Here is a 13986-nt window from a genome sequence, read left to right as displayed (position 1 = left end):
CTTGTAGAATAATAGTGAAGACATTAAAACTATTTAATAACACATAGAATCATGTAGTAACCAAAAAAGTGTTAAACAAATCAAAATATATTTTATATTTGAGATTCTTCAAAGTAGCCACCCTTTGCCTTGATGACAGCTCTGCACACTCTTGGCAAAGCTGCACCTTATGGTACAGCGGGGACTGTGAAGCAACACTAACATAGGCACAGACACGTACGCATGGATTTTGTGTTATAGATATGTGGTAGTGGCATATGGGCCTGAGGGCACACACTTAGTGTGTTGTGAATTCTGTAATGAATGTAAATTGTATAACTGCCTTAATTTTGCCGGACCACATGAAGAGTAGCTGTGGCCTTGGCAGCAGCTAATGGGGATCCATAATAAATACAAATACAGCGGTCAGTCGGTTTCACAAGGCTTTGAACTTCCATCTCTATACCAGACACAATTCTACATGCATTTTTATTCTGTGAGGTTTACATGCCCTTCCTCTGATCTCATATTGAATAGTGTTGATGTGATTGAGGTTTCAGAAGTATTCTTTAATTGGAGAAAACACACAGTGAGTCAACATATTAGAACAAGGTTATATTGCATAATAATGGTTTTCACAAATGCAACATAATACAGCAGCAGAACAAACATGACCCAGGGCTCTATTCAATCTGTATCGCTGAAGCGATGTAAAGGTAATTTCCTACTGAGCCGACATGTGCAGCTAACGCGGGAACATTGCACTTGAATCACGCTGTAACGCTGAATTTCTGCAACACGGATTGAATACAGCCCCTACTCTTAAGTGCCACAAACTGCTTACAGGGTAAGAAAACCTCTGTGTTCTTTTTCTTATTTGGGTGAACTATCCCTTTAAGTGCCACACAGCCCAGGTTTGATACAAAGTGCAAGTATAGAGTAACAACACACAGTGGAATAGACCTACAGTAGGTGATGGGAGACAGTCAGCTCTCCCTTTAGAAGAAAATGGAGGGAAGAAGAACCTATGGGAGTAGACTCAAGCTACATCCTGATTCTCCATCATTTTCCAGAAGTGTGCACTTGCACACTCCCGGTCATGATTTTAAAAGCATAAGCGTTGGCTGGAAGCAGTTTTCACCATTGTAAAATCCATAAGAGAAAGTGTGCAAGTGCATACTTCGGATGAAGGGTGGAGTTTGTGAGGAGACATGAGAATGGGATGGACTGAAAAGTGCTGGTAAGAGTTACCATGACAAAGGCTAAGTCACACTGAATAGATCAGCTCAGAGCAGCCCAGGCCTCTCTACAGACTAGCCTATCTAGTCTGAACTAAATATCTGCTGGTCAGACTGTGCTGGTCAGCAAGGCTAGATGGTCTGTTCAGTCTGCCTTCTTGGGCCTGACCCGGGTCACTGGCTCCAGCTGGCCAGAGTCAGACACATCGTAGCTGGTCTTGTACTTAGCCAGGATCTTCATCAGGGGGTGAAGCTTCAACCACCACTGTTCCTTAGGGATCCTGTGGCTATATACACACACACACACACACACACACACACACACACACACACACACACACACACACACACGGTGTATGAGAGACCATAAAGACAATTCAACTTGCCACTATACGTTTGAACGGGTTGACGTTGTAAGGAGTTGTAAGTGGCTGATTGTGGACTACAGGAAAAGGCGGGCCGAACAGGCCCACATTAACATCAACGGGGCTGTAGTTGAGTGGGTCGAGTGTTTCAAGTTCCTTGGTGTCCACATCACAAACAAACTATTATGGTCCAAACACACCAAGACAGTTGTAAAGAGGGCACGACAACACCTTTTCCCTCTCAGGAGACTGAAAAGATTTGGCATGGGTCCCCTGATCCTGAAAAGGTTCTACAGCTGCACCATCTAGAGCATCCTGACCGGTTGCATCACCGCCTGGTATGGCAACTGCTCGGCATCTGACCGTAAGCCGCTACAGAGGGTAGTGCGTACGGCCCAGTACACGGCCAAGCTTCCTGCCATCCAGGACCTATATACTAGGCGGTGTCAGAGGAAAGCCCCAAAAATTGTCAGAGACTCCAGTCACCCAAGTCATAGACTGTTTTCTCTGCTACCGCACGGCAAGCGGTACCAGAGCGCCAAGTCTAGGACCAAAAGCTTCTACCCCCAAACCATAAGACTGCTGAACAATCGCTTCACCCCTACCTACATGTACAAATTACCTCGACTAACCTGTACCCCCACACATTGACTCGGTACAGGTATCCCTGTATATAGCCTCGTTATTGTTATTTTATTGTGTTACTTTTTATAATTTTTTTACTTTAGTTTATTTGGAAAATATTTTCTTAACTCTTTCTTGAACTGCACTGTTGGTTAAGGGCTTGTAAGGAAGCATTTCACGGTAAGGTCTACACTTGATTTGATTTGAAGTAGCATTAGTCAGTCATATTGAATAAATAATTGTACTTCTCATTATGTGCTACTATGGAGATCTACACAGAAAAATTACTATCTCTCATTTGAAGAGCAGTCATTGGTTGAAAGCCTAAACGGGTGTCTGTGTAGGTCTAAGTGCTGTGCCTGAAGGTACTGTAAATGTTGTCTTACGCAAAGTCTGTCTCATCTTTCAGCTGCTCTACTGGTTGGAAGGCCATGGTTCTGCGACGCATCCCCAGCAAACAGGCCGTGTCCTCTGTGTTAGCGAACACTTTCCCTGCATGGTAAGGGAATACAGTCAGCACACATTTATGTATGTCCCAAATGACACCATATTCCAAATATAGTGCACTACTTTTGACTAGAGAGCCCTATGGGCCCTTGTCAAAAGTAGTGCACCATATAGGGATAGGGTGCCATTTGGAATATATCCTTAATCAACAGGGAAACTAGAAGCCACATCATGTCAGTACTAAAAAAGGATTTATGAACTACATTCAGTACATGTACAGTACCGTCTTTATAGGACTCCTTTAGCTTTCTTGAAATCCACTGAATTGCTTTTGCTGCAATCTTCGTTCCAAAGTTCCTGTCAAATGGAGAAGGAGCACCTCCCTTTGGAAATAAATAAAAACAATTGATCTGTTTTACTCAGGTCAGGTTCATGGGTTAGGGTTGGAGTAGGCTAATAATATTATGTGGAATACACAGCTGTGTGTGCGTGGGTAATGAGCTAACCATACCTGCTGCATATGTCCAAGCACGTTCTTCCTGCAGTCAAACACTCCTTTCCCCTCCTCAGAGTACAGCTGGTAGATGAAATCTGTGGTGAAGTTCTCGTTGGAGTTCTCATTCCTGTCACGTCACATACACACGCATGCACGCACACACAATGTCAAGGTTCCAGTTGTCATGCTGCTGCGCTACAGGGGGACTCTTCCCTCTCAGTTCAGTTATACAGAGTGATGATGAGTGGCCTTGATAGAGCCTCCATAGAATATCAACAGTACAGGAAGAATTAGGGCCCGTTCACAATATAAACTGGCCATAATTGTGATGAATAGTTCCAAAAAGGTTATATTTTAACATACAAATGAAGAGTTTTATTAGACAATTTGTATTAATAGCCTATACAGTATGGCATAAAGATAGTATGACTATCATACATAGCTGGCTACGTACATATGCCTTTATTGTTAACTTACTGTTTACTTGTTAACAGGCTATCATGCAGGACGTGAGCTCTGCCTTACTCACCTCAGCACCAAGCCTCTCTGGATCCCCGTCTTCATCTTCTCTGTCAAGTGCTCGACGTTGGACTGAACCAGTGAGAAAATCCTCACATTAGCTGTGAGAAGTCTGAAGTATCCTAGAGTATTCCTCCTCTATCTCTAACCTGCATGAACTTTCAGAGCTGCAGAATGAAGCTCATTTCTCTGCTGTGTCTCAGGGACAGAGTGCTGCAGTGGGCTCTGGTGACCAGGAGGTGGCTCACGTCTTACTGATTTTCTGTCCATTTAGATGCTTTGTCGCCATTCACTCCAATCAATGTAGGCCATTCACTCCAATCAATGTAGGCCATTCACTCCAATCAATGTACGCCATTCACTCCAATCAATGTAGGCCATTCACTCCAATCAATGTAGGCCATTCACTCCAATCAATGTAGGCCATTCACTCCAATCAATGTAGGCTACAGCTTGAACATTATGGTAGACCACTCATTATACAAAATCAACACGATCTTTTGTTTATACTGTGTGTGCTCTTTGCAACACATGGGTAAATATCAGCATCACCTCGTTTCACAATGTAGCATATCCACAACATTCATTGCATTAAATAATACTTTCATTTTGATGTCATTGGTCTGGTCTTAGAAGGAGACTGCATATTTTATCCATAATCTGAGGGGATCTATTAACTGTTGTGTACCTGAAAACAGCAATGTGTCTCTTGGACAATAAGAACTGGCACATCAACAACTCTCTCTAGTGATGTTGAGTAGACCTCCTCAAACCATAACAATGTGATCTGTCTTGATCAGAGCTTAACACTCCTGGAATAATGATGCTCTCCACCTATTAATAACTGCCTTATCTACGTATTGTATCTGGGTCACCTGAGCACTCCTAAAATAGAGGCCCCATTGCGCTGAGGGAGGAGAGTGATTGGCAGCTGGACAGAGTGCAGTTAGTTTGATATGTTCAGTAATTTGTTGCATCCCAAGAGGAAACATGTTTCCTTTTTTTATTTAACTAGGCAAGTCAGTTAAGAACAAATTCTTATTTACAATGACGGCCTACCAAAAAACAGTGGGTTATCTGCCTTGTTCAGGGGCAGAACGACCAATTTTTATCTTGTCAGCTCGGCGATTCGATCCAGCAACCTTTCGGTTACTGGCCCAACACTCTAACCACTAGGCACCCTGCCACCCCATCCTTTACAGTGCACTACTTTTGACCAGGGTCAAAAGTAGTACACTATAAAGGGAATACAAACATTGCTGTCAAGGATGCTCTTTCCTTGGAGTGTTAATTGTACTGTACAGCACTGTGTAAATAGGACAATATAACCATTGACAGCCACATGGAGATTGCTCTCCATACTAAAAAAACTGCTTCAACTTAGAAAGTTGTCACAGCTGCACATGTATCCACTGAGGAATTAACTATGATGTAAACATTTACATTTGTAACAATGTACTGTATACTGTGTAGAACTAGGGTTCCAAAATTCCCCAGATTTTCCATAAATCATGGTTGGAGGTTTCTGAATTTCCTGTTTATTCCCTCCTGATTCCGAGAATCTTCCAACCAGGATTTCTATAAAAACTGAGATTTTTGGGAAAGTTGACGGAACCCTTTGTAAAACAATGGTTGCAACCCTTTGTAAAACAATGGTCCTCACCTGGAGGTCTCTGATGTTGAAGGGTTCCTCATAGATGTAGACAGTGTCAGCCCCCGCAGCCAGCCCCCCGACACTCGCCAGGTACCCACAGTACCCCCCCATGGTCTCAATGATGAACACACGCCGCTTAGTCCCACTGGCAGACTGCTTGATGCGGTCACATGTCTGACACACACACACATAGATGCTCATAGTCAGATCAAATAGACACTCTGGTTGCATCCTAAATGACACACTATTCCCTATGCAACCAAAATGACACACTATTCCCTATGTAGTGCACTACTTTTGTCCAGGGCCTATAAGGCTCTGGTCAAAAGTAGTGCACTATAGGGAATAGGGTGCAATTTGTGACACACCCACTGTATGGTTATCAATAGCTTGCAGACAATGTTATTTTGTTAGGTAGTAGGTACATACAAAAATGCTGTCTATACAGTAGGTATCAAATGCTCACACAATTGCCCAAAACATGCAAACAGTATTGCAAGATTTACCAGGATGCAGAGTCTGATAAAGAATTCTTCCATAACACTAAAGCAGAAAACAGTCAGTAAGGGAAGAGTAATTCTAACTATTAAAGTATGCATGTTGTAAGTGCACAGAAATGGGTTTGTGTACAGTGTGCTTGTGTAAGTCTGTGTAAATGTGGGAGAAATTGCGGGAAATGTCTGTGTCTGTTGTCAGTCTATATTCCCAAGTACATTTGTGCATTCTTCTTTTCCACAATGTCAACTAGGGTCTGTCCAATAAGAGAATTCTTGACTAAACTATTTTTGTTTTTGTATTTTAGCTAATACAATGCTCATAAGTATACTTGTAGATCTCTAGGAAAGCATACCACATAATAATACAAATCGAGTGATGGTTGATATACCGTACTATGGTCAATAGTACGGTATAATTTCACCCCTGTTGAAAGCTGTGAGTTCTTGCCTGAGTGCCAGTCTGTTTGTGCTATCATGCCAACTCCCTGTCACTCCTTGTCATGCTTGTCTTGACAATGACAGCAATAGAGTTGGCAAGAGCACAAACAGATCTGGGACCAGACTATGTGAGTTCTACCTTACCTCCACGATGGCATTGAGGGAAGTGTCTGCCCCGATACTCAGATCAGTACCGGGCACATTGTTACTAATGGTGGCAGGCAGCACACACATCGGGATGCAAAAGTCCTCATGGCTGGTCCGGGCCTCATAGAGCTGCAGCAGACACTCAAACGCCTGGAGGTGGTGCGGCACAAACGTGTTAGACCACTAGGGGGGCACTCTCAGACTCAAAGAGAGCCCCTACTTCATTTTACCCCGACTATGGGCGTTGTCTCAAATGGCACCCTATTCTCTATGCAGTGCACTATTGGGACCATGGGACTCTGGTCAAAAGTAGTGCACAATAATAGGAATAGGCTCTCATTTGGGAGGCAGAACCTCCTGTTACCCTACTAGGGCCTGATCTAGAAAATGTAGTGTCTGTGTGTGTATCCTGAGGGTGGCTATCTCCGTGTGATAGGGGGGTTGGCTTGGCATCCCATTGGTAAAGAAGAGAGGGGCGGGGTTGGTCGGTCACCCTGGCTGGCAGACAGACAGAAGTGTTGACGTGGAAATAACAGTAGACTCAGACTGTCACGATGCAGCCTGGCGACACTGCACTTGGCCTCACGACGTGAGGGAATGTTTGTACGCGAGTGGAAAAATGCTGGCTGTTATTCGTGAGGTACACTACCGATGCAGACAGTGTTCAAAACAAGATGGAGGTCTGGCCTGGTTCAAGACAACAATTAGATAGTCTAATACTGTTCTATGACACATTCAATCTCCATTTTTCACTATTAGCAATAGATTCTCAGTAAACACAAAATAAGATACTGTGTTTGTTCACAACAAGTAGGTTACTTAAGTGAATTCACTTCCTTCTCCAATACAGTATAGTGACTATTCAAATGCTTTTCAGATGCTTAGTGAAAATCTAGTTTTGGTTGATGATGGAATTAAAATCAACTAGATGGGTGAAAGTAAAAATATTGGTTAGAGAAGACATCTAAATGTTACTACTACTACTACTAGTTCTCCTTCATTAATACCCTTCCCTTAAAAACCTCCACCTCATCCAACTGGCTTGTAGACAAATGTATAGCAGGATAGGAGTGTTGTAGAGATAGTAGGATAGGAGTGTTGTAGAGATAGCAGGATAGGAGTGTTGTAGAGATAGCAGGATAGGAGTGTTGTAGAGATAGCAGGATAGGAGTGTTGTAGAGACAGCAGGATAAAAGTGTTGTAGAGATAGCAGGATAAAAGTGTTGTAGAGATAGCAGGATAGGAGTGTTGTAGAGATAGCAGGGTAGGAGTGTTGTAGAGATAGCAGGATAGGAGTGTTGTAGAGATAGCAGGATAGGAGTGTTGTAGAGACAGCAGGATAGGAGTGTTGTAGAGATAGCAGGATAGGAGTGTTGTAGAGATAGCAGGATAGGAGTGTTGTAGAGATAGCAGGATAGGAGTGGTGTAGAGATAGCAGGATAGGAGTGTTGTAAAGATAGCAGGATAGGAGTGTTGTAGAGATAGTAGGATAGGAGTGTTGTAGAGATAGCAGGACAGGAGTGCTGTAGAGATAGCAGGATAGGAGTGTTGTAGAGATAGCAGGATAGGAGGAACTGTTGTGTTAAACCAGACCAGGTACAAGTCAACTCATTGTGTTTAGTAAACAAGCATAGAAAGGTGCAGCTGCAGGCAGAACAACGCTAGCCGCAGGGTCAAAAACATGCCACTGACGTCACTTCATGCCAGTATCTATCACTTACCTGGGATCTTCATCGTGATATTTACCAGCAACAACAGAAGCCTCAGACTGAAAGACCTAGACTTACAGGGACGGTTACCAGACACAGATTAAGCATAGTTCTGGACTAAAAAAACATAAGGAGAATCTCCATTGAAAGTGCTTTTTAGTCTACGGCAAGGCTTAAACTGTGTCCGGGAAACCGGCCCCTAATCATATACTACTTTACCTCTGCATGGGTTGAGCTTGAATGAAAACACTGTTTTATAACGGCTTGCTGTTTCTAATTTATACATTGTTTGCAGCTGATCAGACGATGAGTTGTCATACCTTATCTTGCTATTTCACTGTGGTTATTATTCCCTTCTAAGGCTTTTTAAACTCTACCTAACTATTTTCCTTCAGATGATATAGGAGCACATGCACACCTAGCTCAACACAAATCAGTATGGTGTGTTTGGGTTAGACCTAGTTATGTTCAGCCTGTTGTGATGCTGGTACACGCAACGCCCCAAGCTGCAATCAGTGAAGTCCTTTATTCTGATTGGCTGGTAGGTGTTCTAAACACATCTGACCTCGCGACCTCTGATCCCCAGCCACACTTACATAAGTAATAGCATTTAAAGCTGTGTCTGCGCCAATGCTGAGATCAGAGCCCAGTATATTGTTGGAGACTGTGGCAGGGACCATAACCATAGGGACACCGAAGTCATTATATTTCTCCCGGGCGGCGGACAGTTTTATGACTCCCAGGATGGCCTGCAGTACAGGGCAGAGCCAGAGCCAGGGCTTAAGAGCGAGGAGTTAATGTGTTTGCCCAAACTGGCACTCTTTTCCCTATGTGGTGCACTACTTTTGACCAGGGCCCAGAGGGCTTTTGACCAGGGCCCTGAGCCCTGGTCAAAAGTAGTGCACTGTATATGGAAAAGGGTGCCATTTGGGACACAGCCATGAGTAAAGATGAGACAAGGTGGGCGGAGCCAGGGTGAGGGAGCCAGGCCTATCACAACGGACAGTGTGACTCAGACAGGAAGCACCACACAGTAACTCACACAGAGATGGGGAGGGACATACAGGGAGGAGAGAGCCTAAAAGGGGTTCTTTGAACATACAGAAATATGTTCTTAATTATTATAGGAGGAAATAATGGAGAATATTTTGTAACTTTAGATTGTGAAATGAAAGAATATAACTGCGTGAAACACTTAAGAAAAAGATACAAAGACACATGAGAAGAGAGTATATGTTTTAGTATCACTCAAAGATTCCAATTTTACTCATACGCTTAATGTTAATAACTTTTCAAAATTATAAAAAGTACAATATACAATTTGGTACTGCAAAATAGTGGTATAATTCTGTAATAATATTGTAAACATATTACATATAAAATGTAAATATTCAACTGTGAATGTAAAATGTACTTGATGCTGTGATGTGCTCTACATACCTCGAATCCACCGATAACAAGCAAAGCATTGATGTTATGTATCCTGATTTGTTCAGCGATCTTATCAAGATGCTTCGCTGGAAGGGTTCTGAAATTAGAAATAAAAATCCAATCATCTACACACTACAATAAGTCAATGTTGATTATTTTCAATGGCACCCTATCGGCCCTGTTCAAAAGTGGTGCACTATATAGGGAATAGGTTGCCATTTAGGTCCCACAGACATAAACATTAGCCTACCTCTTTGTTCCCAGTATGGACCCCCCTTGGCCGGTCCAACCTGCTACATCTCCCCATGTAATCTCCTTTATCTGTGTGGAGACAAAAACAACAAAACTGTGTTTGAGAATGAGGTTTCAAATGTGTTCTGTGTAGTCTCCAAAAAGCTGTGCTAAATGCGAACATAATCATTCATCATGTTCATTTCAAGGGGACACAAAACATTAGCATTTACGCTAAATGAATGAATTACATTCTAAAAAGCAATCAAGCACATCAGATTTACAATCAACATTTATCTTGCTTTGTATGACAATATCCCCCCCCCCCAAAAAATTGTCACATGCGTTGAATACAACAGGTGAAATGCTTACTTACAAGCCCTTAACTAACAATGCAGAGTTGTTTTTAAAGTAAGTAAGAAAATATTTGCACAAATAATAAAATAAAAAAATAACAAACTAAAGTAAAAAAATAAAAAATAATTACACAATAAAATAACAATAACGAGGCTACATACAGGGAGTACGGGTACCGAGTCAATATGGGGGGATACAGGTTAGTAGAGATAATTGAGGTAATATGTACATGTAGGGAGGGGTAAAGTGATTAATAAACAGTGAGTAGCAGCAACGTAAAAAAGGGGGTCAATGCAAATAGTCCGGGTGGCCATTTGATTAACTGTTCAGCAGTCTTATGGCTTGGAGGTAGAAGCTTTTAAGGAGCCTTTTGGACCTAGACTCGGCGCTCCGGTACTGCTTGCCGTGCGGTAGCAGAGAGAACAGTCTATGACTTGGGTGGGAGGAGTACTTGACAATTTTTAGGGCCTTTCTCTGACACCGCCTGGTATTGAGGTCCTGGATGGCAGGAAGCTTTGCCCCAGTGATGTACTGGGCCGTACACACTACCCTCTGTAGCGCCTTGCAGTCAGATGCCGAGCAGCTGCCCTACCAAACGATGATGACTGAAAAGGACCCGCGCAAAATCTTTTCAATCACTTGAGGGGGAATAGGCATTGTTGTGCCCTCTTCACGACTATCTTGGTGTGTTTGGAACATGATAGTTTGCTAGTGATGTGGACACCAAGGAACTTGAAGCTCTCGACCAGCTCCACTACAGCCCCGTCGATGTGAATGGGGGCGTGTTCGGCCCTCCTTTTCCTGTAGTCCACGATCAGCTCCTTAGTCTTGCTCACGTTGAGGGAGAGGTTGTTGTCCTGGCACCACACTGCCAGGTCTCTGACCTCCTGCCTATAGGCTGTCTCATCGTTGTTGGTGATCAGGCCTACTACTGTTGTGTCGTCGGCAAACTTAATGATGGTGTTGGAGTCGCGCATGGCCACGCCGTCATGCGTGAACAAGGAGTACAGGAGGGGACTGAGCACGCACTCCTGAGGAGCCCCCGTGTTGAGGATCAACGTGGCAGATGTGTTGTTGCCTATCCTTACCATCTAGGGGGCGGCCCGTCGGGAAGTCCAGTTGCAGAGGGAGGTGTTTAGTCCCAGGGTCCTTAGCTTAGTGATGTGCTTGGAGGGGTTTGAGGGCACTATGGTGTTGAACGCTGAGCTGACAGCTTGTTTGTACTGTAGCACGCAGGCTATAATCTACCAACAGCACTCTACCCACATCTTACTCATCCCCCAGTGTTGGCCGAGGTACAGTAGCATTAGTCAATGTCAGGATGAGCAGCCAATGCTTTTCAATCACTTATCCCTGCCTTCATGCTTTCCTCCAGTTGAGTGCCCAGGGCTTCGAAACAAAGAATGGCCCAGGCAGTGTTGTGAGGCCTGGGTGAGGGCGTGAGATTTGGGTGAGAGAGTGACAGAGAGAGGCAGTGGGGGTGAGGCTAAGAGAGTGGGCGTGAGAGGCCTGGGAACTGGGTGAGAGGCCTGGGAATTTGGGATGAGAATGGGGTGAGAGAGAGGCCTGCATAAGAGAGAGGGGGTAAGAGTAGGGGTGAGAGAAAGGCCTGCATAAGGGAAAAGGGGTGAGAGTGGGGGTGAGAGAGAGGCCTCCATAAGGGAGAAGGGGTGAAAGTGAGAGTAAATGGCTTACTGTAATGTTGCTATTTGGACCAGGCTGCTGCGATGTCATGCAGACAGTCGTTTTTGTGTTTATATTGTTTCATAATGACAAAGCCAGTAAGATGAAAGGGGACATTTATACAGAGGGGTTGGCGGGACTTTTAAATAATACCGCAATCATGACTAGTTCGGTCGGCGGAAATAAAAGTACAGGCTTTGTTGCCTGCAACACCTTTCAGATATAAAGAAAATATGGAAAAAAACTGGCAGCATGCTAAAGTTGGCGGCAAAACATCTTGGTTTGAAAAGTGTATTACACTAGCCAGCTACTGTTCTACTCTGCAGAGCCAGTCAACAAGGTCACTATAACCTATAGCTTACCTGTTTTCGCTGTCATGTTTTCATCACAGCCAACACTGTCTGATATCTTTTGATCAAATATGCAGAGTATTCTGGTTTTGCTAGTGATTTCAAGATATGGTGTAAACAACAGAACTATTTCTATGGTGTTAACAATACTAGGGGACAAATACGGTCAAAATGTGTTTAATGTCTTCTTATCACGTTGACCTGTTGATCATGTGGCAGTGAGACGCTACTAACAATAACAGGAAGTAGGCGTCATAGGGGCGTGATAAGGGACAATAATCCTCATTGGGCAAGAATGAAATGACAACAAGGTAAACAAAACAGATTTATGTCTTAACGCCAGTACCTGTCCCTTGTAGAATCCCTCGAAGCCGTCATTAACGGCAAACATCTTGTGCCCCTCTTTGATGCCCACCCTGACGGCAGAGCGGACAGCTGCGTTCATGCCCGCCGCGGGGGCACCCACGTTCAGCACAGCCACGTTGAAGGAGCTCTGAGGATCAACAGCACAGCACAACCGTCACACACACGAGCACACACACGCGCGTATGCGCAGACACACACACATTTAGACAGCGAGGATGGCGTCAATTCTGTTTCAATTCAGTTCATGTCAAAACACTCATTGAAGATAAATGGCACTTATCCAATTCTTGAAATAGAATTGGCCCCAACTCCAAGCCGTTGACACACATATCAACAGCAGATCCCTCTGTATACAATATAGGAGCACATAGTGCTTGATGTTCAGGAGAAATGCTGTAAAGGCTTGGCAAAGATGTTGTCTCTGCGGAGAATGGAGCAGCATGCATTGATAATCTCTAACAAGGCCTCATGCTATGGCTCCAAGATGTTACATCTTTATAGGCTGTTGTACTTCATTCACATAGACCACTGGCTCTGAGCTTAGGAAAATGATTTAGCTGTCAATCACATGATCACAGTAAGATCATGGACAGATAGACCCCACGTATAATGAGTGACCTCATAAGCGTTGTAATAACTTACAGTACCATTCAAAAGTTTGGGGTCACTTAGAAAGTTCCTTGTTTTTGAAAGAAATGCAATTTTTTTTGTCCATTAAAATAACATCAAATTGATCAGAAAAACAGTGTAGACATTGTTAATGTTGTAAATGACTATTGTAGCTGGAAACGTCTGCTTTTTAGTGGAATATCTACATAGGCGTACAGAGGCCTATTATTAGCAACCATCACTCCTGTGTTCCAATGGCACGTTGTGTTAGCTAGTCCATGTTCATCACTTTAAAGGCTAATTGATCATTAGAAAACCCTTTTGCAATTATGTTAGCACAGCCGAAAACTGTTGTCCTGATTAAAGAAGCAATAAAACTGGCCTTCTTTAGACTAGTTGAGTATCTGGAGCATCAGCATTTGTGGGTTCGAATACAGGTTCAAAATGGCCAGAAACAAATAACTTTCTTCTGAAACTCATCAGTCTATTCTTGTTCTGAGAAATTAAGGCTATTCCATGCGAGAAATTGCCAAGAAACTGAAGATCTCGTACAACGCTGTGTACTACTCCCTTCACAGAACAGCGCAAACTGGCTCTAACCAGAATAGAAAGAGGAGTGGGAGGCCCCGGTATACTACTGATCAGGAGGACAAGTACATTAGAGTCTCTAGAATGAGAATCAGACGCCTCACAAGTCCTCAACTGGCAGCTTCATTAAATAGTACCCGCAAAACACCAGTCTCAACGTCAACAGTGAAGAGGCGACTCCCAGGATGCTGGCCTTCTAGGCAGAGTTGCAAAGAAAAAGCCATATCTCAGACTGGACAATAAAAAGAAAAGATTAAG

At 43.5% G+C, this 13986-nt stretch overlaps 1 protein-coding gene across 5 annotated transcripts in view; it reads right to left on the bottom strand.

Moving 5' to 3' along the window:
- Window positions 1-527: 527 nt before the first annotated feature.
- Window positions 528-13986, bottom strand: part of LOC139551305 (ATP-dependent 6-phosphofructokinase, platelet type-like) — a 39164-nt gene continuing 25705 nt past the window's right edge. For 3 of the 5 annotated variants that reach the window (XM_071362804.1, XM_071362806.1, XM_071362805.1), the window contains 10 exons: window positions 12512-12658; window positions 9795-9865; window positions 9554-9641; window positions 6402-6554; window positions 5332-5496; window positions 3679-3740; window positions 3165-3276; window positions 2937-3036; window positions 2593-2698; window positions 528-1504 (listed from right to left, as the gene is read on the bottom strand). In XM_071362804.1, coding sequence (XP_071218905.1) covers window positions 1363-1504; window positions 2593-2698; window positions 2937-3036; window positions 3165-3276; window positions 3679-3740; window positions 5332-5496; window positions 6402-6554; window positions 9554-9641; window positions 9795-9865; window positions 12512-12658 — 1146 coding nt within the window. In that variant the 3' untranslated portion in view covers window positions 528-1362. Of the gene's footprint in view, window positions 1505-2592; window positions 2699-2936; window positions 3037-3164; window positions 3277-3678; window positions 3741-5331; window positions 5497-6401; window positions 6555-8709; window positions 8863-9553; window positions 9642-9794; window positions 9866-12511; window positions 12659-13986 lie in introns of all 5 variants that reach the window. The other 2 variants (XM_071362807.1, XM_071362808.1) reach the window with 2 other exon arrangements.

The sequence above is a fragment of the Salvelinus alpinus genome, chromosome 23, assembly GCF_045679555.1.
Source record: "Salvelinus alpinus chromosome 23, SLU_Salpinus.1, whole genome shotgun sequence".
Classification (NCBI taxonomy): domain Eukaryota; kingdom Metazoa; phylum Chordata; class Actinopteri; order Salmoniformes; family Salmonidae; genus Salvelinus; species Salvelinus alpinus.
This window is presented reverse-complemented; position numbering and strand designations above follow the sequence as displayed.